Source organism: Fukomys damarensis, unplaced genomic scaffold (genome assembly GCF_012274545.1).
Source record: "Fukomys damarensis isolate Sample0158 unplaced genomic scaffold, DMR_v1.0_HiC HiC_scaffold_30, whole genome shotgun sequence".
Taxonomy (NCBI): Eukaryota; Metazoa; Chordata; class Mammalia; order Rodentia; family Bathyergidae; genus Fukomys; species Fukomys damarensis.
Window position 1 is genome coordinate 57,969,146 of NW_022900942.1, and position 23,245 is coordinate 57,992,390.

Consider the following 23,245-nt stretch of genomic DNA (forward strand, 5'->3'; position numbering starts at 1 on the left):
AAAAAAAAAAAAAAAAAAAAAAAAAGAACGATTAAAGCCAACTTAGGAGAGCATCAATATTATTCAAATACAAGTGGCAGAAGACTTAGCCGAGGAAGGAAGGAGATAATACATCTCTTGCCAGAAGCTGACAGCTGATTGGCTGGAGAGAAAATAAGTTTCTCTGAGATTTCAGACTTGGAGGACTAAGAAGAGGCTATTGTCATTAAGTAGAACTTTTTTAAAAATGGAAAGGTGAAATGGCTCAAAAGACAATGACCAGGTTTTCCGATATAAGGTCAGAGTTGCAGAATCATTGGGTTAAGGATCATGCTATCTAACTTTCCATTCTATATGAAAGGAGATAGAAGTCCATAATTTAGGGGACTGGTGCAAGGCTATCCAAGTAAAGGCAATAAGAAAACTGGTGTTTAGCTGATTTGCAATGAAGGTAGGCTAACAGAGCCATGAGGACCAGGACTGGACAACAGACCCAAGGATCACCCAGAAGAGGCTGGCTGAAGACAGAGGAACAGGTGGGCTCTCAGGGTGAAAAGCACAGAGGGAGGAAGGTAGATAGCCATGGCCTAGGTCAATAATAACACCGTTGATGCTACCTGGGGACTTAGCATGCATCAGACACTGTTCAAAGGTTGTTTGCATGGCACATATAATGCTCCAAAGACTTTAAGGGTAGCTGTCTCTAGTATCCTCTTACAGAAGAAGCACTTGGGCAGAGAGGAGAAGAACAGTTTGCCTGAGGCCACTCAGCCAGTGAGCAGCAGAGGCAGATTCAACCCCCAGCAAGCTCGCACCATACAGCCTCTCAGTCTGGGGTCAGGGGAAGAAACAGAACAGGTGAAACAATCCAAGAAGGATCATTCAAAAGCAGAGTGAGAGATGCTAGGTGACAGGAGGTAAAGGAAGACAGGGTGAGGGGAGGGGAGAATGGTGAGCCTCGTCTACCCTGGCCACTACCAGGTCCCAGTGTCTGCCTGCTGCCTCAGTGGCCCCATTCCTATTATTTGGTGAGGTTCATCCAAGGAATTGCCTTTCTGAGCTATTAGGCCTGGTTGGAAGCATTTCCATCCCAAGAGTACTAAATCTGTGGCCTTTCCTGGTATTCTCCATCTGGCACACATTTAGCAAGTCTATAAGGGTGGGTGGGAGAGGTCATCTGAAAAGGCACATGGCCCTTGTGGCTTTACTGGGTGCTCCTGTGGAGAGTCAGCTCCTTTAATCCATCTTAATAGCTTCAAAGTGTTTGACATTAGGACAATTTTTAAAAGCAGTGATTCCCAACTTCCTTGTATGTGGCATAGATTGATAAAAATCTTTTGAGGTTATTCCAGTCCTTTTGGGTGTTCCAAGAAGGCATACATTTTCCACCATTAAAAGGAGATAAAGGTTTACTTTTTCATTGCTATTACATTGGATTATATACATTTGCTATTTCTGTCTTTCTATAAAAATAAAATTTCTGTCAATCTAAGCCTCTTTATGAACTTAACAGGGTTGGATAAACTAAGACACTGTATAATTTACACAGTATAAATGTTGCAAAATTGTCTTGACATACTCAGAAATTGAAGAAGAAATAGAATGAGAATTTTAAACTTAGATAGGAAGCTGTGGATGATTTTATCAAGCTTCACTTTTCACATTAGGAAACTGAGGCCCAGGAAAGGAAGGTGACTTACCCTGTTTCCTTTGGAGGCAGTGACCAAGGTGGACCTAGAATTCAGATTTTTGGTCCTAATCTAATATATTCCCAATTGTCTCTAAAATTACAATACCAGCTTCAGTTAAGCAAATATCAAGCATTGTGCATTGCTAGAATTAATATCTATAACCATTTCATTTTCTTTTAGTGAGTACAGTAAACCTTAAAACTTTAAGCAAATATAACTTGAAAATTATGATTTTTAAGCTTTGTAATGTGTGATGATTTGCATAATTGCAAGATAGTCTTGTATAGCTCAGAATGAATGTTGTTTTTATTGTTTCATTATTGTTGCAAATTCCTGGTATCTCTGACCATTTCTTTTACATGAGCTTTAGGTTTCTCTAAACATATTCCTCATTTGGATTAGCAAATTTCCTGGGGTGGGTTGGTGTGGGGAGCTGGGAAGCAGTCTTTCCTCTAATTTTTTTTTTTTTTTTTTTTAGTACAGGGATCAAACTCAGGACCTGTGCTTACAGGCAGGAGCAGTGCCATTGAGCTAAATCTGCAACCCCCTCTAATATTTTATAAAGAAATAATCACTTTAGGCAATCAAAAGCTTTTTTGATATTAACACTGGAATTACCATGGGTAATTTGTAATTTTTTTTTTTTAAATATCATCTGCTAAGGTTTCCTTTTATGAGGAATCCACTTTGATCAGGGGCAGATGTCTTCCTCCAGGTGACTGCAGTCTCTATGTCAAAGTGCACAACTTCACATCTCGGTCTAAGTGTGACACAGGGGACTAAGGTCCCATTCCTGTTGATGACCAGAAGTTTGTGACAGGCTATGGTCCTGGAGTTAGGGGTCTTTCAGTCTATGAAACTCGTGAGCTAGGCAACCCTTGTTAAAAATTCTCAGGATTTTTCCTAAAGTAAATACTATGGTAAATCCATTTACCACACTCTTCCATCTTAAACTATTTTCCCTGCAGTACTGGGGAATGAACCTAGGACCTTGTGCATGACAGGGAATGCCTTACCATGAGCTACATCCCAGCCATTCTTACTCTATTTCCTGACAGGGTCTTGCTAAGTTTCCCAGGCTGGCCTCCAATTTGTGATCCTCCTGCCTCAGCCTCCTGAGTAGCAGGGATTGAAGGTGTGTGCCACTATGACTGGCTTTACTTAAAATATTTTTAAGTATTCTTTTTTCTCTCTCATGGTAGCATCATTGAAAAACTGTGTGAAGTTCTGTTTGCAGGGATTTATTTTGTTGACCGCTGCCTTTTAAAACTCTCTCCTATTACTCCTCAGACAGTGAAATCTCAAGGTTCTCTCCCTGCCCAAAACCTTCTCCTCTCCTTCTCCACTCCTTTGCTTCTTCTGGCTAAGCATAGGTACACTGGGGGCCCAGCCCTGGCTTGTGGTGACTGAGCTGGCTCAGGCTGGCTTCACCCCTGAGGTTTAAAGATTTGCAATGTGCCATGACTCAGGTTTTGCTCTCCGCTTCCTTACAAGGTCCTGGCAGCCCGAAGGGGTTGGGAGGCATCAGGCACCAGCTGGAGGCGGGATGAAGGGTTCTTCCTTAGAAAAGCGATCATGGTCAAGAAAAAGTTGAATCACATCCCCTGTGAAAGGTTTGTCACAGTTCTAACTCGAGGCTCCTGACAGCATGACTTCACATGGAAATAGTCTCTGCAGATGTGATCAAGATGTCACCCTGGAGCACAGTGGGTCCTGAGCTGAGGTGACTGGTGTCCTTATAGTGAGAACAGACAGACTGCATAGGAACAGGGTTACCATGCGAAGACAGAGCCAGACCGCACGCAAGGACAGGAGGGGACTGGAGCCAGAAGATTCCGACAACACGAGGACCAAGAAGAAGGCCTGGGACAGATTCCCTCAGAGCCTCAGACAGAACCAGTCCTGCTGACGCCTTCACTTCCACCTCCCGTCAAACACACCAGGGTGGCTGGACTCTGGGACTCTGCCTCTGGCTTCCTGTGGGACACCCTCAAGACTAATTCTTAGCAGCCTCTCCCGAGAAACCAGGTCCTGTTCTTCGTCCCTCAGCCCTGTCCAGCCCTGTTGAGATCGGAGCCGGCCTGCTAAACACTAACCTCTTAGCTCTGCTTCTGCAGACGCTTGTCACTGTGCAGGTGACTGCTCAGTTGCCCCTGGGCAGCTTCCCCCTCAGGTGAGGCTCCCTGTTGGGTGTCCTGCCCCTGCTCCTCCCATTCCCTACCAAGTCCTGCTAGGAGTCAGCATCCGAATTAGGGCAGTTGGTGCGGGAGCTCAGCTTTGCTGCCCGCTGGAGCAAGGGTGGAGACCAAACTAAAGACAATCAGATGGGCACCACCACACGGAGGAAGATGTTGGTAACCTCACTGCACAGCACAGTGCTCTTCTCCTTCTAGATGTGGCACACAGAGTGTGACTGCTGTCCTGAGTCCACGGCTGATCCAGCGCCGAGGCTCCGCCCTGACTGCAGGGACCACTCAGTCTGCCCTTGGGGACCTGTTCTGCCAGAGGGTGCACCCGAGGTAGACACAGCACTCCCTGAGCAGACAGGAAGCGGGAGGCAACCATGACCCGCGTGTGGCTGTCTGCACGGCACCTCACCTTCGCCTTGCAGGACTGGATGGACACGGAGCCCACCCTGGCTCACCTGCACTGCCCGGTGACCCGGCTGCACTCCATGGAAATATCGGTACCCTTCTGGGAGCAGTCGCAGCTGTCACAGCCAGCCCTGGGGTGAAAGCTGTGGAAGTGCATCTCACAGTCCTCACACTGGGGCTGGACGGTGTTGGGAGGGCACAGGCACTGGCCCGTTGTCTCGTCACAGAGGCGCTTGCCACAGTTGCACTCTGACGGGGGGACCAAGAGAAACCGAGCGAGCATTAGAGCTGCCTGACAGTTGGCCGAACTGCACCAACTGCCAAGATTTCCATGAGCTTCCAAGGGCTCTCCCATCACCGTGGACATTTTGACTACATGGTCGATCTGACAACCTCAATTCTTGGGGCCAAGACCACACATACCAAATCTCCTGGCAGATCTAGTGCACAGACCCTGGCTCCAAGCTAGATACCCCGGGAACCCACCAAGCTGCTGTCTGTTTCACTCTAGTGTGGAAGGTTCAAGGAGGTTCTGGAAGGAAGCCTGGAGGGGCCGCTTACAGGATCCCAGGGCCCTGCAGGTCCACAGCCCCGGGTCAGTAGTGACATCATCCTACCGTCTGGGCAAAGGCTGCACACCTGTGCTTCTCACTGCCACCCTATGAAAATGGGCTGGCACCACACCTAGGGCCACAGGACGGTCTTGGGTGAAAGTGCAAGAGTTTCCCGTCCTGAGACCCTGGCTCTCCCATCTCATTGGAATTTTGGTTGGGTACAAAAGGAGCTTCTGCCAGGAAGGAGACTGAACTATCCAAGACTCTACACTGAAGACTTCATTCATCTGTTTTGCAGATTCATCTTCGCCAGACTCCCTACTTACAATAGGGTCTGTTGACCAGGAGCAGGGCTGTCGGCTGGGCCCCACCCAGGACCCCAGAATCAATGTCTGCACTTCTCTCTAGCACGGTGGAGTCTGGAAGCCCCCGAGGCCCGGGAAGGCTCACTTACGTCTGCATCGTGGGAATCCGTAGTAGCCTGAGGCACAGCGGGTACACTGCCGCCCGATGACATTGGGCCGGCACTGGCACTGCCCACCCATGGTGTTGCAGTGGTTGCTAACGGACCCAGCAGGATGGCAGTCACAAGGCAGGGAGCCGTTGTGGTAAAAGGCCACCAGCGACCTGGCGGAATTCCTGCAGAACCTAGAGGCTGTCTCGGGGCTGTGGAGACAAAAGCATCTCGCAATGCCCTGGGATGTGTGATGCCCCAAGTGCCCCCACCCTCCCTCTCCCACTTGCTCCACCAAGCAGGGGATCTGAGCCCTGGAGTCTGGGGAGAAAGGGGACTCAGTTGGTGACAGTCACTCTTTCCCCTGGCCATCCAATCTAGGAGAAGCTATCACAGGGATGGTCAGCCGGAACATTGGGTAGCTGGAGTCAAAGGAGCAAAATACCCCATGGGTTGAAGTAGATGGCATGTGAACTGTATCTCAGTATGTAGTTACTTGAAAATGATGAAAAGAGGATCAGGAGTTTTTGTTTTTGTCTTTATAGTACCGGCCTTCACACTGAAATATATCCCCTTAATATTTTGAGACAGGATCTTACTAAGTGGCTAAGTTGCCCAGGCTGGGCTTGAACTCGTGATCCTCCTGCCTCAGCCTCCCAATGCTGGATTATAGACACGTGCCTGGCTTCACCAGCACCTACTCAATGCTGTGCACTGGGAGCTTTAGCTGCATCTCACTTAACCACACAGCCACCCTGCCATTAGGCCTAAGCCCCACTTCACAGATACAGTGACTGAGGCTCGCAAAGTTATGTACATTCCCAAGGCTGAGAGCATGGCATGGCCGAGTAATCAGGTAAATGCATAGCTGCATGGCCTCATAGCTGCAACAGCCTTTGCTGTCAGTATCGCCATCTCCGGGGCTCTGGGGTCCTGGGAATCTACAGGGACACAGAAGGGCTCATTCTCGGGCTTCTGGCTCTAGCAGGGAGGAAGGTGAGAAGGCACAGGTCTGGGCTCACCCTACTCGGATGCAGGCAGAGGGGAGTGGGGCCTGGAACACCCTGTGTGGCATCTGTTAGGAGTCAGCCGGGGCAAACAGGAAGCAGCAAAAGGAAGACAAGACACACCCCGAGTAGCTCAGGGGGTGAACCTCCGCTGAGTTCAACGTTGAGGCTGGTCCCCTCACCCAGAGGGCACCACCTTCCTTGGACCCCAGACTCAGGGCTGCTTCCTCGGGTGGTGAGAGGAGGGGTTAGATCCAAGGCCACCCTCTCCCTCTCTGGCTGGGAATGTGGGTGTCCCCCAGTGCTTCCCCATAAAGTGATACTTACTTGAGATAAAAGCTGTTTTCCCCACAACTGGTGATAAACTCAGCGGACTGGTCCAAGAATGTTTTGTACTGTGTGACTTGGGAGTTGTAATTCTCCGCAGGCACCAGGAGAACTCGGATCTAAGAGAAAACCATCAACGTGTGTATTTGGATTTGCAACAAGATTAGTGTCCTTTATCGTTAAGTCCAAAGCCAGATAAAATGGTACATGTCAAAAAATGAATCACAGGAGCAAACTAGCGGCGGGGTGAAAGGCTCCATTCCCATTGCTAGGAAACAATGAGCTTGAACAGAGCCCTCCAAGCACCTGCACAGAGCAACCGCAGCCACACATGCTGCCCAGGGTCGGGGAGCAGGGGCTATGAGGAGGATCAGGGCCCAAGCAACCCAGGTCTCTCCGGGTCTCCAGGGATGGCTGCTCTGTACTGTTGAAGGTAAGGAAACAGAAGTGGCAGAACTAAAGTGGAACCTGAGACCAGGCTGCCGCAGAAGTGTGCTTGGTGCTCAAGAATGAGCAATTGCAGCCCCAGTCTTGAAAAGTACTACTCAGCCCTCCATCCCTGTACAGATCAGACCACGCCTCTGACAATGCGGCAGGAGATTTCAAATGTCCCAATGACTCAGTCAGTGCTGTGCCTGAGGGCTTGGTATCCTCGGGAGAGAGGAGGAGGCAAGAGCAGAGCACGGGAGGGAGACCACAGGGTGGGGCCCGGGAGAGGTTTCCGGGTCCTCAGGAAGGATAAGGCCATTCCCACAGGGCAGAGCAGAATCAACAGGCACAGGTGATGGTATCCAAAGAGGAGCGACACAGAGGGCTAAGCACGGAGCCTGAGGCAATGACAATACACAGGGATGAGGCAGAGAGCCACAGCGGCAGCGGGGGACACAGTGGTAGAGTGGAGGGAAAGCACCCATAAAAGCCAAAAAGAGAAAGGAGCGGAAAACGCTGTGGAGAGAGGTAGCCAGACGAGGAGCCCACACGGCCTGGTGGCCAGCTGAGGTCTTGCGCTCCATCATTCCCATCTCCCTCAATTTTGCTCATCTCCTGCTTTTTGTCTGCTGGAGTAAAAGCTGCCAAACGCAACCACTGTCTCATAAATATGACTTCAACTCCTTGGAGAAATGACTGCACGAGTGGACAGACACACAGACCAGCCAGCCAAGGCAGCCATGGGGGAAGCAAGCGAGGGACAGGCAGAACGCACCAGCACCAAGGACTTGTCTTTCGGAACTGACACGGTCACGGTCACATCCATCTTGGACTTCGGGTTGTCAGATTCAACCTGGCCTTGGGTGATCACTTCTTCCTGGCAGCCAAGCACATGGGGGCAAAAAGAGGCTTGGAAGGAACCTGGGTAGGGAGAGAAGAGCTCCTGTCACATGACTGCAAGGATGACCCTCGGTATGCGTGTCGCGCCTGCTGGCGGCCCCTCACCTGTCCACCGTTTCCTTCCATCCACAGACACTCGCACCGGAAATGACGGGTGTGCTGCTTGGTAAAAGTGGGCAATGAAGACATATCGGCCCTGCTGTGGTATGACTCCTTTCAGCATCACTTGGTGCTAAAAGGGAAAGAAAGGGAGAAGAGAAACAAGGGTCCTCCAACTAATGAGCTATGAATGCTGTAATTAAGTAGAAGTTGTTAGATTTAAGTATGGTCTGTACTCATCAAAACCCACGGTGTTGGGAGGGGTTCAGATTTCTGGGACAGAGCTCTCGGGTGGAGAAGCATGCCACCCCACAGACGTGAGTTCTTGCTCTCATGGGCTGGGATTAGTTACTATGAGAGTGAGCTGTCACAGAGCCACAGGCCCCTCAGTCCCCTTTTCTCCCACAGGTGCTCACCTCTGTCACACCTGCTCCTGCCACATGGGGCCTGCTGCCTCACTGCGGCATGACACGAGGCCCGCATCACTGGGACTACCCAGCCTTGAACCTGTGGCCCCCAGAATCCTGAGCCAAATCAACCTCTCTTCACAGATCACCCTGTTGGGGTGCTCTGCTATAGTAACAGAAAATCAACTAAGCCAGAGCTTAAAGACCAGAACAACCTAGGTGCTCACCCAAGTGAGATGACAACCTCTATTCATCCCCACAGGAGACTTCCTGTGAATGCCTGAGCAGCTTTTAATGTGTAATACAAAACCTGGAAACAAACCAGATATCTCTCATCTACACAATGGACAAACTGTGGTACAACCATACATTTTGTTGGAAGGGGGTGCCATTAGGTAAATCATACTGGAAAATTCTTTGGCAGTATTTACTGACATTAACCACATAACCCAGCAGCTGTGCACCTGGGTTTGTACCCAGTAGAAATGCATAACAGGCCTGCCAAATGGCTGGATGAGAATGATCAAGCAGGGCCACTCCTGCACCAACAGAAGACCCGGTCTGACTCCATTTTGGGTGTTTGACCACTGACGGCTTTCACGCTCCACTACTTCCTCATGCCTTTTAGCTCAGGCCTGGATAAGCTGGGAAGTTCAAGGTCAAGTGGCCCCGTCTGGTGACAGTGCTGTGCTATCATCCCTCTCTTGGCTTAGGTGAAGTCCAAATCACACAAATTCCGGCCCATGGGAGAGGCAGGCAGCCTCACCCTGAACTGCGTGTGGGCTCACAACATTCACCACAGTAAAATCAGTCAGAACGCTCCTCCTCTTGCCAACATGTGAATGTGAACCCTGCTCTACCCGAAAGCTTTAGCTGTGTGTGTGTGTGTGTGTGTGTATGTGTGTGTGTGTGTGATAATTCCTAAATCCTCCAAAAGCTACAGCAGCAGCACCACAACAAGAGGTCATTCTCATCTTCAGAGAGAGGTACCAGGCAGGGGGGTAACTAAGTCACTGGAGATCAAGCTGATTAAATAATAGAGCGAGGATGGAAACTCCGATGCTTTCAACCCTCTTTCCCCTATTACAAAGCTACATTTCTCCTGTGGGATCTTATTCAAATGCAGCTCTCAGGTTCTGTTAATTTCCAAACCTCTGCTCTGTGACCTGATGCAGCCATCTTTGGGATGATGGGACATAGGAAAATCAGGATGTAAGTACATTTCCATAGTCTGGAATTTTAAGCAACCTATAATTTTACAGTTTATGGTAAAAAAAAAAGTTAATGACCTGGTTCTATTTTACCTCTGGGCTCTTGGTGATTAATAAGTGTTTATCAACAATTTCCTACATGCACGGTGCTCTGCTGGTGTGGTGGGGACACATTAAAGTTTACAAGGCACAGCAGCCATTCTAACAGCCCTAACAACCCAACCTGGGAAGAGAACTAATAAACTCAACAATGCCTAACAGCAACAGCCCATGAAAATAAGATAAATCACAACACAGGCAAATCAGAATATAGGCCACGCAGAAGTTCCAAAGCACCACATGACAGAGACCAGGAGAAAAAGGCGCATCACACTGGCTGGTCATACTCAGTTTTAACTAGTCACTTACATTTCTGGGATTCTCCAGAATCAAGAGTAGAAATCCTCAGTACCCATCCTTAGGGTTATTGAATCATGGGTTTGTTAAAATGCAGACTGCTGGGCCCCGCCCCAGAGCTTCTGATACAGGAGGTGTGGGGCAGGGCCCACACAGGTGCATTTAGAACAAGATCCCAGGTTCCTGAATGCAGCTGGCTGGGGCCGCACTTCGAGAATCCCCCGGTCTAAACACAGCCCGCCTAGGGGAGTCCTACCTGCGGTGCCTGCAAGGTGAGTCCAAGAACAGCTTCATCTACAGAAGGAAAGAGATGCCCCTTGGGGACATTCAGAATTAAGGCTCTTGGAGGAGTCTTGTGGGTCTGGGAGATACAGGTGAGGCTGAAAAATACAATATTTAAAAATCAATTTCACCATAGCCAAAGCCTGTGGAACTGTCTGGCAGAGGAGACATAGACCTTGAACACTGAACATAGGGTCCAGGGAAGGGTTCCCATGCTGGGGGAACTACACGACTCTGCACAGCTTTCTCTTTTGTTATCTTTTACATTTGTTGGTTGGTGTGTGTGGTGCTGGACGCAAGTGCTTTGCTGCTGACCATACTGCCAGCCCACTGGAGAGCTTTATGTAGTAAATCTCAGGGTAGTCTATTTGCCAAGAATATTCCAGTTGCCCACTCAATACAACTAGTTCTAAAAGAAAGAAAATCTGAATTTTGTTTTGTTGGTAGTGGGGATTGAACCCAGTATCTCACATATGCTAAGCAAGTGCTCTACCACTGAGCTACCTCCCAAGCCCCAAGAAAAAAATCTTAATTTTTAAGTACAAAAAACTAGATAGGACCTTACTGAAACTTCCCTTGCCCAAACTAAAATTAAAATGAGAAAAGTGTGCTAAAACACTATTCATCTCTATATCAACACTGACATAATGACAGGAGAAACAAGCACACATCACTTCTTTTAGGCACAGTCAGAGGTGCATTGTCTTGGAGGTTCCCACACTCAGGAAATTTCATGACCATGTCTGTAAATTACTTTTGACTCTACAAAACGCAACCCTACTAAAACCCCAATAGGCATTAGTTAGATAATTCTAATCACATAGTTGTGAGACAGGTCCTTTTATTTATTTATTTTTTTTTTTTGGTGGCTTTCCAAGGAAAGAGTCTCAGACACAGAGATTAAAGAACTGAAACAAAATGAGGGCCCAGAATAGAATCCAGGACCCTGCCCTTGGGAGCCAGGCTTACCGACTTCCCTGGTGGTCACTTGGTCTGTGCTATGGAATCCTAGAAACACTGGCTGCAGGGGAAAATTATTTAGCTGGTTTATCTTTTTTAACTTCTATCACTAGACTTGAACACCTTGGCTTATGATCACTTCGTAAAGTAAGTACAGATGGGGCTCCCTAATTCGAAATCCCAAATCTGAAAGGCTCCAAAACCTGAAACTTTTTGAGCACTGGACATTTTTCCACAAGCAAAAAATTCCACGCACATGCAATAGGTTACAGGTACACTAAAAACGCTGGGTAAAAGTACCTGCAGGCCATGTGTATAAAGTACATATGAAACAAAAACGAATTTAATTTTTAGGGTCAGGTTTTACCTCTCAGGTATCTCATTACACACATACAAATATCCCCAAATCCAAACAAAGGGTGAAATTTGAAATATATCTGGCCCCAAACAGTTTGGATAAGTGATATTCAATGCGTATGAAATGTCAGCCTTATAACCATCACAGCATCATTCAGAACATCAGCAGAAGGGAAGGACACGCATTACCCTTGACTAACAAGCGGCCTGTAGGTGGCGATGCAGCGGAGTCTAGGCCTCAGATATTCAGCTGAGAACTCTTCAATGGGAATGACGCAAATCTGATGCTGTTGAACACATTAACACAAAAAGGCACGTTGCAGTCATCAGCCAGACCAACGGTATGGTCAAACATGTTCTTTTTCAGAAAGCTGCTAAGTAAAGAATTCATCCAAAAAATTAGAGGCATTGTGTAGGAAGGCAAGTCCTTGGGCAACAAATCTTTCTCACCCTTACCTGGGATCACACTCTAGACTGCTGTGGGAATAGATTTTTAAACACAGCAACATCATATGAAAGTTAACAACTCTTTTCAGTGACTTGGGGGGACTGGCTTTTCTCTTCTGTCTGGGGCCATGCTAGCTCTGAGGCCCAAGGGCAGGAAAAGAAGGGGTGGGGTGGCAGTGGAGAGCCTGCCACCCCGCTGCTCCCGGGACATCGATCCTTCTCAACAAAGGTGGCCTTAGGTCTCAGGCACCTGCAGGCCCTGGTGAAGCCTCCGTGACCAAAGCTAGTTTTTGAGTCACATAGGAATTCAGTCCTTAATTTATCGTTATATTTCATCTGAACTCACAACTGTATGTGACCAGCTTCATTCCAAGTCTGTTCAGTAACGACTAAATTTTATTGAACTTCACTGGGACGTGGGGTTCGGTGGGGCCAAAGATGGACCATACCTCTGCCCCCTGTGCAGAGTCTCTTTTAGCCAACCCTGCTCCCAAATGATGCTGGACTACTCATTCATTTACTTACTTTAGCTTTTTTGAGACAGGGTCTCACTATGTAGTTCAGGCTGGCCTTGAACTCACTATGTGGCCTTCAACTCACAAGGATCTTCCTGCCTCAGCTTCCTCTGTTGAGCTATCTTTGAAAAGGACAAATCTAAGCCTAAAAGATGGGAGACTCAGCACCAAGATAATTTCCAAAGATAAAGAGGTCACACTTACTTGGACTGTTTTGTTTTTAAAATGCCTTATTTATAATAATTTTTAAGAACTGAATTCCAGCTACTCCTTAAGCTCCAAGTTTTTAATGCTGGTGGGCAGAAACAACTAAAGCACATTCATTCTTACAGGCTGGCCTGGCATTTCCCAAGGTGTGATACATGCGTAATATTATTAGTCACAGGAAGCTGCTTTACGGTAAGATAATCTTGCATTTCCAGAGATGTTTATTACACATCTGGCCACCCCTTCCTATGCAAACCCCACTATCTCCGTTTGTTGTAATTCAAGGTTCGAGTTGTACCACTACAGCAGTGGACAAGAAGGTTGTTTAATCTGCCTCAGTTGTATTTTAACTCTTAATATAGCCAATTAGCTGAATGATTCTCTTTTAGAAATAGTTATTTTTAAAACACTTGGCTGATTATGAACTTTATAGTTTGGATGGAATTTGCTAAGAAGCAAAAGAAAACACAAGGAGATAATAAAATGGGAAAGGCAATAAGCAATAACTAATGGCATTTCTGTTATTTGGCAATCACTTAGCAGGAACTATAATGACAAAGGACATTTCATTCACAAATAAAAATCAGTGTGAGATGAGATCTTGTGAGACATGTTCACATTTCATGATGAGACTTTCTATTAGGCGACACAAAAAAAGACTCAAATAGATGGAGAGACAGCGAAGCCCTAGCTGGGAAGGGATAAGCATGGAACTGGCAGCCCTTCACTGTAGTACTTTATAGATGTCGCGCAATCCCAGCAGAAACGGCACTAAGCTTTTTAGAAACACAGACATCAACACAGGGCCCTCCAATGCAAAGCAGAAACATACCAGAAGGAGCCGGGCTCCGTGAAGGCTGAGCTGAATGTCTGTGTCTCCTGACAGCTCATGCGCAGCGAGGCGTCTGTGGTCATCAATCACGGCGCTGCGGCAGAGGATGCTGAGAAAGGAAACAGATTTTCCTCAGCCGAACCCCGCAGTCCCTCTCACTTGTGCGGCAGCTGGCTGCTCTTGGTTTTCCTGCTGATAACTACACGAACTAGAATGAGTTTTCTCGCAGGAGAAATTGAAGAGGGGTGCAGCCTGCTTTGATTTGAATGTCCTTCCCAAGATCCTTTTTTTGCTGTTGTTAGTTTTGTTTTGTTTTGAGACAGAGTCTCACTATGTATTCCAGTCTGGCCTTGAACTCACTATGGTATTTTTCCTTTTTTTAATTTTTTGGTACCGGGAATTGAACTCAGGACCTCCTGCTTGCCAGACAGGTGCTACACCACTGAGCTACATCCCCAGCCTCTGAACTCACTATGCAGCCCAGGCTGAGTTCAAACTTGTAATCCTCCTGCCGCAGCCTCCCCAGTGCTGGGATTACAGGCTGAGCCAAAACTCATTGTGAAATGTAATTGCCACAGTGACCTTTAAGGGGTGACTAGCCCTCACGAAGGGATTCGCCTCACTATTATGGGAGTGGGTTAGTTATCACAGGAGTGGCTTTATTATAAAAGCAGTCTCCCTTGGGCATGAGGGCTCTTGCCAGAAGCCAGCAACATGCTCTCAAACGTCTCAGTCTCCAGAAGCATAAAAAAAGGGAAAAAAATTATTTGGAGGTGTTGTGGATGGAACCAAGTTCTTGCACACAGGCAGGTAAGGGCTGTACCCCAGCCCAATAACCTTCTTCTCCATATAAAACTCTCCAGTCTATGACATTTTGTTCCAGCAGCGTGGACTAAGAACTGTTCACGCTATCTACGGGGGAAAGAACCCTGCAATTGTAGCCACTGCCAAAGGCTACTAAGCTTTTCCACCCAGCTTAACAGAAAACAGAACTTGGTTCAGTCACTGGGGGCAAAGCCTGGGCAGGGAGAGCAGATCTTGCACACAGAGCCTGCTTGGAAATTTCCCGATATGCTCAGGACCGTTTACAATGAAAGTTGCCCACCAGAGCCCACCGCATGCCCAGTCAGTGAGCATGGCTGGCCTTACTCAATATAAGGAAACTCAGCTGTTCCTCTCCTCCTTCCTCCTCATTTCTCACATTGGTTTCCTTTCCTGGCACCCCATCAAGTGAGCTGCAGAGTTCAGGAACATTTAAAAGCTCACTCTTAGGCACCAAAGCACACAACTCTAATAGCAAAACCCATAGAGGAAGTATTTTTCAGAATTGTTTCTGATTCCACACTCCGTAGCTACTTTCTGCCTGTAAATATAATACAGAACTAGCGAGTATTAAAACAAAATGATCATCTCTGCTTCAGTGGTAATGCACCCCACCCTGTAATTCCAGAATTCTGGGAGGCTGAGGCAGGAAGATTGCAAGTTTAAGCCTACTCTGGACAACTTAGAAATTTAGTAAGTACCTGTCTCAGTCTCTAGTTCTGTACCTCTGAATTAAATAAATGAGTAAATAACTAAGTCCATGCATGCATACATACATACATATATACATACACATAAAAATAATAATACAGTCAATGACTCTTTTGGTGAGAATTAAAATAAGATAAACTATACAAAGAGCCAAGCAGAGTTTGTGAATGCATAGGAACTGAATGGTCCCTCCCTTTGCTCTGTGTGTGTGTGTGTGTGTGTGTGTGTGTGTGTGTGAATTAAACCACATGACCTTTAGATGCAGGTGTAACCCTGGGAGTTGAGTATATTAAGTGATTCGCTTAAATTTAGTTTTAGCCTTAACCTTTATTAAATTCTCACTAAGAAATAGACTATGGTAATAACAGGATTGATCTACTCATTAATGATCACCTGTCTGTGGACAGCAGACTTCATTCATCACAGCACTCTTTTGAAAAATGCTCCTCTCGTCAGCCCCACTGCTAATCTGCTAGGATATTGTCCTTTGAATAACAGGATCGATTTCACTTGAGAAATGCTGGAGAAAGTTCAAACCTCCCCAGGAGATACTGCATGTTGAACAGGCCTGACGTGTGAAGTATGTTTTTCCGGCTCACATATTCCCAATAGCACCATATTTCGGGATCTCATTCTTGTGGACTGTCCACTTTTACTTGTCCACAGGACAGGTGAGACAGAGAAAAAGGGAAATATTTCAGCCAAGTGAAAAAAAGAAAAAACACAGCAGGACCTTCTCGGAAGCAGTTAAACACCAAGCAACAGGTCCCAGGAGAGCACTGTCCTGGAGTCCTCATGACAGAGACTTGGAAAACGAACTTGGGTGCTGCCATGAGCAGAGCCCAAGATCGGCACGGTGTCTGCAGGACACCCCTCCCTCCGTCCATCCAGACAAAGGTTACTGAAACAGCCCTCGTGGAACCCCGCAAGGATGACTTCGAGACCCCTGTCAGCAAGGGGAGTCTCAGAGATCTTCTGAGCCGATTCAGACTCATCGGGGTCACTGTGACTATTTCCTGTTGTTCCCTTAGCCACCTCTACTTGGATTCTGTGAATCAGGATCCGAAGATGGATAGGGTGGGACCGAACTGGCTTAGGTGGACGGGTGTGGAGAAGCCCTGCCCAAGCCCTGTGGCTCATGGTCTCCAGGGGGAGATGGTGACTGCTCGCCTGGCAGGGCACATTCCAGGGGTGCTGATGCCACCTAGGATACATCTGGCATTTGCAAATAATGACAAAACATTCTAGGGGAATTATTTTAGGCCCATTTCCTGCTAAAAATCCAAATGCAGATCTGGGGATGTAGCTCAGTGGTAGAGTGCTTGCCCTTGCTCTTGCAAGGCCCTGGGTTCGATCCACGGCACCACACGCACACATACACATCACATTTTTAAATTCTTTTTCCTCAACCCAGAGATAAAGCCGTCACAGCTGCACTTTTAGGGTTGCTGAGAGCATGATGTTAATTCAGTAGGCATTTTATCAGGTCCAATCAAAGTTTCCCTTCTAGCCCACTGGTAGTTACTCTTTACATAAATTCTTCCATTTTCGCATCAGGGAAGATGTCTAACCACTTCAGGCTATCTTGGTTTTTTTGAAAAAGCAACACTAAAGTGGAGGCAATGTGCTGCTCGAGGCTTGAGCTGAGGACTGGACAGGTTTGCTCTCCCTGCTGTTCCAAGGCATGCAGACCTCCACTGCTGATCATTCCGCAATCACATGGAAACACAATGCACTCATCCTTCATTAAAGCATGGCCTTGAAATACTGTGCATTTTTAATAAACCCCTCTCCATGAGTGCTCCCAGAGATGTCACTGGGGTGAATTTTAAAGTCCTTTGTCGATGATTTCTCACCTGGCAGTCATCAGACATAGCTGTCTGCTGTTCTGAAGGTATGTGTGAAGGTTCCTAACGTTGTGGAGAAGCGAGCTGTTCCCTTTGCCAGGCACTTGTGCCCTTGAGGTGAGAACTCTGAGCTCATTCTAGCACCCCGGAGGGACAGAGAATCAAACCACGAAAATGTGCAACTTCGTATGGATCTAAACCATACTACTAGATAAAGCGTGCAGCTCTTTAGGAAGATGCATTATTCTCAAGTTGCTGCCCACAGAGAGGACTCCGCATACCTCCTCTGGGGTTGCCCTTGGATCAGGCCACAGTCCCTGCTTGCTTTCAAGATCTACCTCAAAAGAGAAACCAGGATTCCAATGCAAATAAAAACCAGGCTCCTCAGGTAGTCTGGGGTGGGGCTGATCACCTGTACTTGCAGCTGTATACGTGCGCGTGGCCTGCCAGGGCTGACCGGTTGCCCAAAGTCACATCAACCACAGTCAGTTTGTTGGCGGCGTACTCCAGCAAGATGGCATAGCGGCCGGCCTGTGGGACACGCAGCTGCAGATGCAGTTCCACCTGCGAACAGACAATCACCATGATGCTAAGTGCACCGGATCTACTGACGGACACAGTGATGAAAACAGAGAAGCCACGTCTGCATCGTCCTTTGGGGAGGGAGTCGGGGAGAAAGTGCACGAGGCCCCGGTAGACCTGAAGTCCAGATGAAGAAAGAATAACTGTTTGCTGTTTATCTGAATTTCAAATCTACCTGGCCATCTTGTATTTTTCTCTTCTAATTCTAACAGTTCTGCTTAGAGGGGCTCCTACGCCTACCCAGGAATGTTTCCACCCCATGTTTCTCACAGCCCTGGTGCTCCCAAGCTCGGAGTAGAAGGAATTGCTGATGGAAAGTAAGAGGAGTGCAAACGTGCACCCTTTAACTTATTTTAATTAAAAAGAAAGTTCAAAATGTGAAACCAGGGGAGAGAGTGTGACGCCAGGGAGGCGATGGTATGTGTGTACAAATTCAACTGATACGCGCTACTAAAAAAAGTGGGAAAAAGAAATTTCCAATTATCTGAATGAAAATATACAAGTGACACCTACATACTCTGCTCTGGGATAAGAACTGATGATAGCTTGGTTCTTATACTTTCAAACCTATGGTTGTGTACGCACAATTTTTAAGAGAAACTGTGATTGCAGGAGGCAAGTGAGGATGCTTTTTTGGACTCAGTGACAAAGACCATATGCTCCGCAAAATGGAAATTATTCCCCACCCGGTCTTTGCAGAAAAAATACGCCCTTCACTCTGCCACTTGGTCAGGAGCTGGGGTCTGCGGTCAGACTGCCTCCAGGTGTGTGACCCAGGGTTCACACTTAACACCTGCAGTGTCAGGGGCCTGCTGTGTAAGAGGATGATGACAAGACAGCCCATCTCCACAGACAGTTATGAGGGTCAAATGAATAATACACGTGGGGCTCTAAGAGCTATATGTTGCTGTGTCATAAACACTATAGAAATATTGATAATTGTGATTATTACTTCTGGCCACGAAATTTTTTTACTCACCTATATGTCATGTGTCTCTATCAGTCTGTAGGGATAAGCTTCATTAAAATGGCTGATGCCAACCATTCTATAATATGAATATAGAACTACTTAACTAATATCCTACTCAAAGGCACTGAAAGTTCCTCTCATTTTCCCTGCACTATACAATGTTATGTCACCATTGCTATATCCTTATGCTAGCCTTTCTCTAAGACGCCTGGAAGCAAGTTGTGGTTTAATGGAATGCCTGAGCCAACACCAGAATTACACTCCTCAGCAGCACGACACACCTCAGCCATCTTTACCACACTTGATGAAGATGCTCCTTCTCTGTGCCTTCAGGAGATTCATACTTGCTACTTTCTCAGCAGCTCTGAGCCACACAGCTGCTACTTTCCAGTGATTTTTCTGCCACTGAAATAATAAAAAGACTCTTCCCTCAGGGGAAGAGTGTGGATTTTTCACACCACTTCTGACTGAGTTAGAGTCGGGTACGGCACTGCACCAGCCCATGTGGAGAGGCTGTCACCTGCTTCTGTGCCCTGGGCATCTTGGAGCAGAAGCACATCTGTCCTCACCCTGCCACACAACAGCCATCCCCAGGCCAATGATTCATCAGCGTTTTCCCCAGAAGTTATTACGGACTCCGGCTGTAGCACGGCACTCTTATAAATCTCTCCTGTACTCCTCACTCTTAGTCCTGCGGATTGATGTTTTTGGAAGACTTGTTGGAAATCTAAAATACATTCAATGCTAAAAGCAGTTTTTTTTAGGAACTTAGATAAAAGACACAAAGGTGACAAACAGAAACCTTATGCTTGCTCTTGCCAGTTATCTATTAAAAAGAGAACTTGAATGCAGCCAACATCAGACTGATTTTGTGCCACAGGCTGCCTTCTCCTGATTATCAGTGCTGTAAGATAATGACGGAGAGAGAAGGTTTATGCAAAGCTACATGGGATAACTAACATGCCTGGTGTTAAAATGGGGAGGCCAACGATCTGATCAAGTACCGCATGCCTGCTCTGGCCCAGGTGATGGGTGCATCTCAGGAAACAGGGCCTCCGCCCTCGGTCAAACCCTAGTCAGATAATTCCATAAGAAGACGATTCCAATGTCAAATGACACGTGATAAATGTGCTGAAGAGGCACAATGGAAGCGTGTGAGACAGCGGCCAGGGCTAACCAGGGAGATGTGGGAGAGGGGAAAGCTTCCCTGAAGGAGGAATGAGGTGGGCAAGAGTGGGGGGACAATGAGCAGATGACCGGGGCCCAGGGGAGCAGAGGGAACAGCTGGCAGTAGGAGAGTCACGTGCCATGCCAAAGTGAAGAGACCGAAGGGAGACAGATGCCCAAGGAGCAGCAAGAAGAGGTGGCAGGATACCACAGGGAGGGAGAAAGGCCAGCCTTAACGACAGGCTGAAATTCTGGTCTCTATCCCAAGACAAACGAGACATGACTATAATGTTCTAATTGTGTGTGTGGTGAGGATCAGATATTTCTATCAGGATAAGCTTTCTGGCTAAAGCATGGAGGGTGAAAGGGGAGACACAGCGGGCGCGTGCAGATGTGGGTGAGCTCATTAGGAAGCTACTGCAGAGATCCTTATGAAACGTGACACAGGCCAACTATCCTGCGTCCAAAACGCTTGGGACCGAGGGTGTTTCAGATTTGCATTTTTGGCAGATTGTGCAATATTTACATATACATAATGAGATATATTGGGGATAAGACTCAAGTCTGAACACAAAATTCATTTGTTTCACATACAGGGGGTAAATGAATCTAACAAGCAAAATATTAAAAAGACTTGCTTCATTGAAAGGGAAATCATGACGTTCAAGACCTATTTTACTGCTCTAAGTCTTTGAATTTTAGCATAATAGTCTGTAACAGCGTTGTCCATAGATATTTCTGCAATGATGAAAATATTCTATGATCTGCTCTGCCCCATAGGATGCCTACTAAACATAGCTAATTGTTGAGACCTTGAAGTATGGCTAGCACAACTGAGGAACTGAATTTTTATATACAGTAGATGGAGTCTAATTAAATTTATTATATTTGCAAGGGGCTTGATACTGTACTGAACTTCACAGGCCTGTAGGCATTGAGACAAAATAGAAAAAAATGAATGTGCAAAGAAAATGGATATCCTAGGACACATACAAACATACACACATATGTATATATGTGTATGTGTATTTATACTATATGTACGGATACAGTATGGGTAGGAAGAAATATGGTAAATTTAATTTTAGAATGCAGTAAGGAAGGATCATTTTTTTCTTTTAAAATAATACATTGTTTTACTTGATATTACAAGCATATATCATTTTGTAAAAATAAAATTCTAACGAAAGGAAATGAAAACTATATTTAAGAAATACACTTAATACCTTTAGCTTCAAAATATTAGGATTGCGGCCAACAAAAATGCACACACCCAAATGTTCAGGGGGAATTAAAGTCACTGTATCTTCATTTCACATATTTTTATCCCCCAAGGGAACATTTTTTTCAAAGGTAACAACCCAGAAGATGTTCTAGAATGAAAACAATGACGATAAAGTGGAGGGAGTGTATTTCAGTGTCTCCATTTTGAAGTGTTGTGTGTTCTGGCCGTTACTGTTGATAATCAGCGGTTTGAAGCCAGATCTTGCATCAGGATATTCTTACATTTGGGGTTAGGAGGCTCAGAGAACTGCTGGAAGGTAAACCAGGCCCAGACTCGTGCTCAAACAGCCTCAGGGCCACCAGGTGGCTGCCCTGCACTGTAGCAGTTCCAGGTTCTGAGTTCAGTTCTCACAAACTGCTTAGCCTACAGGGCGGGACGGGCTGGTGAGGAGGGCAATCTTTTAGGGTCAGCCACAGTTTTCGGAGGGCCTTTGAAAAGGCTGAGTCTCAGCTATCTCTTAAGAGAGATCCTGCCCTGCGACAGGTAGAACAGGATGAGTCCAGGAGGCCAAAAGGAAGGATTCTATGGTTGCCCAGCTCCTCTGCTGTATTTGGAACCGCTGGGGAACTACCTTACCTCAGCTCAGTGCAGGATCCCAGCCAGCTCCAACACAAATCAAAGGATTCAGCAGAAACTGATTAACAGCTCTGAGAAATCCTGCCAGCTGCCCCTAAATGTGAGCAATCACCATGGGCAAGCACAGTCAGCAGTCACGGACAGCAAGGGAAGAGGTCTGGCCTGGAAGTAAAGGCTGTGCTCACCTTGTCCCCATTGAGATCCACCATGAGAGGGTGTATCCGGCTGGGCTTCCTCAGGGTCAGGGGTTCCGATTTATTATCCCGCAGGAAGGTACTGGCTTTCTCCGCCAGGGTACAGGAGAATCTGGTCACTGGCAAATGCTGGTAATTCAAGCAACTTCAACAACAACAAAATACAATAGTTACAAGTATTGCAACAGAGAGCGTCCCCAAGGGACTGTCGATCGTCAGTTCATTCACATCCATGGGCCCTCGCTTCTAAGACTCCTCAGTGCCTACCGCAGAAATGGAGCCGTAAATTTTCATCTGCACCAGGAAGGGAAGAAACAAAGACCCATAAACCTGGATCCCATGTTAAGCTCTTCCCCTCCCCAGGTGATCTTGACCCTGAGGGTCTGATGAGGGCATGCAACAGTGTTCCCCGTGTTACCAGCTTAACCACTCCCAAGAGGGTGCAGAACCCAAACGGCTTTGTGATGCAAACTTGAAGAAAAATCACAATTCACAATTATCCAGAGCCTCCTGCCACAATTGCAATTGTGATTTTGAGGGCTACCGTGAATGTTTGCACAAAAGGCTCCTAATTCAGAGGCCCCGCAACACCTTCTGCCCCATACTAACTTTTCCAGGGGAACCCAATGGGAGGCACACGGTTTTGTGATGAGGGGCTGCAGTGCGGATGCTTCATAGTAGTCCCTGGGGAGCAGCACCAGGTAATCCTAGCAAAGGAAGAGCACAGGACAATTACTCACTTTGCTTGCAGCGCTGCCTGGGTGATAAAATCATCAAACATACTGAGTTAATAATAGCCCGGTGAGGTCACTGTAAACCCCCGCCTGTCACCCTGACTCATCGGAAAACACAGCAACTACTCACAGCTCTGCAGGCACTGAAGACAAGCTGCCGAGAGAGAGCATGTGCATTTTTCGGGTCTCAGGGAAAGTTTACTGTCTTTTCTGGCTGGTCTGTGAGTCCTAAAACGGCCAGAGCTGATCGGCTGTGCTTTGATAGGAGGTTCTTGGAGATGCTGTCTGCTCTGACTGCCACAATCACTCGATGCCCCTGCTCTCCTCCCGAGCCCTGCTCACCAGACGTGGTACCAAGGGGCGATTTCGTGGGCCTGTGACTCACAGTGAGCTGGGCCCTGCCTGTCCGGCCAGATGATGGAAGAACACATTCCCCTGAGGGTGCTCCGCGAAGCCCAGTGTAAATTCTGCTCAGCAGCTCTTTAGGAAAGAGCCTTGCTCTGGGCCTTGAGACCTGGACAATCTGACAGCTTTTGCCAACCTCACACATCTGCAGGGGGAAGGTGGAAGGGACCTTTGCTTAACTGGGAAGAGGCTCATGCCTGATCCCTAAGGAATGTTCTCTCAGGGAGAATGTCTGGGGAGGAAAGTACGAAGAGACTAGGTTTTGCTGAGTGAAGACCAGTCTTTTTTTTTTTTTTTTTTTTTT

General features: G+C 47.1%; 1 protein-coding gene across 2 annotated transcripts in view; it reads right to left on the bottom strand.

Moving 5' to 3' along the window:
• Lama3 (laminin subunit alpha 3) overlaps nucleotides 1-23,245 on the bottom strand; it is a 216,352-nt gene that overhangs the window by 91,561 nt on the left and 101,546 nt on the right. For both annotated transcript variants that reach the window (XM_010638727.2, XM_010638728.2), the window contains exons 22-32: nucleotides 22,412-22,509; nucleotides 21,794-21,947; nucleotides 17,441-17,592; nucleotides 13,649-13,757; nucleotides 11,837-11,934; nucleotides 10,305-10,428; nucleotides 8,041-8,167; nucleotides 7,811-7,956; nucleotides 6,607-6,725; nucleotides 5,273-5,484; nucleotides 4,315-4,513 (exon numbers count right to left, since the gene is read on the bottom strand). In XM_010638727.2, coding sequence (XP_010637029.1) covers nucleotides 4,315-4,513; nucleotides 5,273-5,484; nucleotides 6,607-6,725; nucleotides 7,811-7,956; nucleotides 8,041-8,167; nucleotides 10,305-10,428; nucleotides 11,837-11,934; nucleotides 13,649-13,757; nucleotides 17,441-17,592; nucleotides 21,794-21,947; nucleotides 22,412-22,509 — 1,538 coding nt within the window. The remainder of the gene's footprint in view (nucleotides 1-4,314; nucleotides 4,514-5,272; nucleotides 5,485-6,606; nucleotides 6,726-7,810; nucleotides 7,957-8,040; nucleotides 8,168-10,304; nucleotides 10,429-11,836; nucleotides 11,935-13,648; nucleotides 13,758-17,440; nucleotides 17,593-21,793; nucleotides 21,948-22,411; nucleotides 22,510-23,245) is intronic.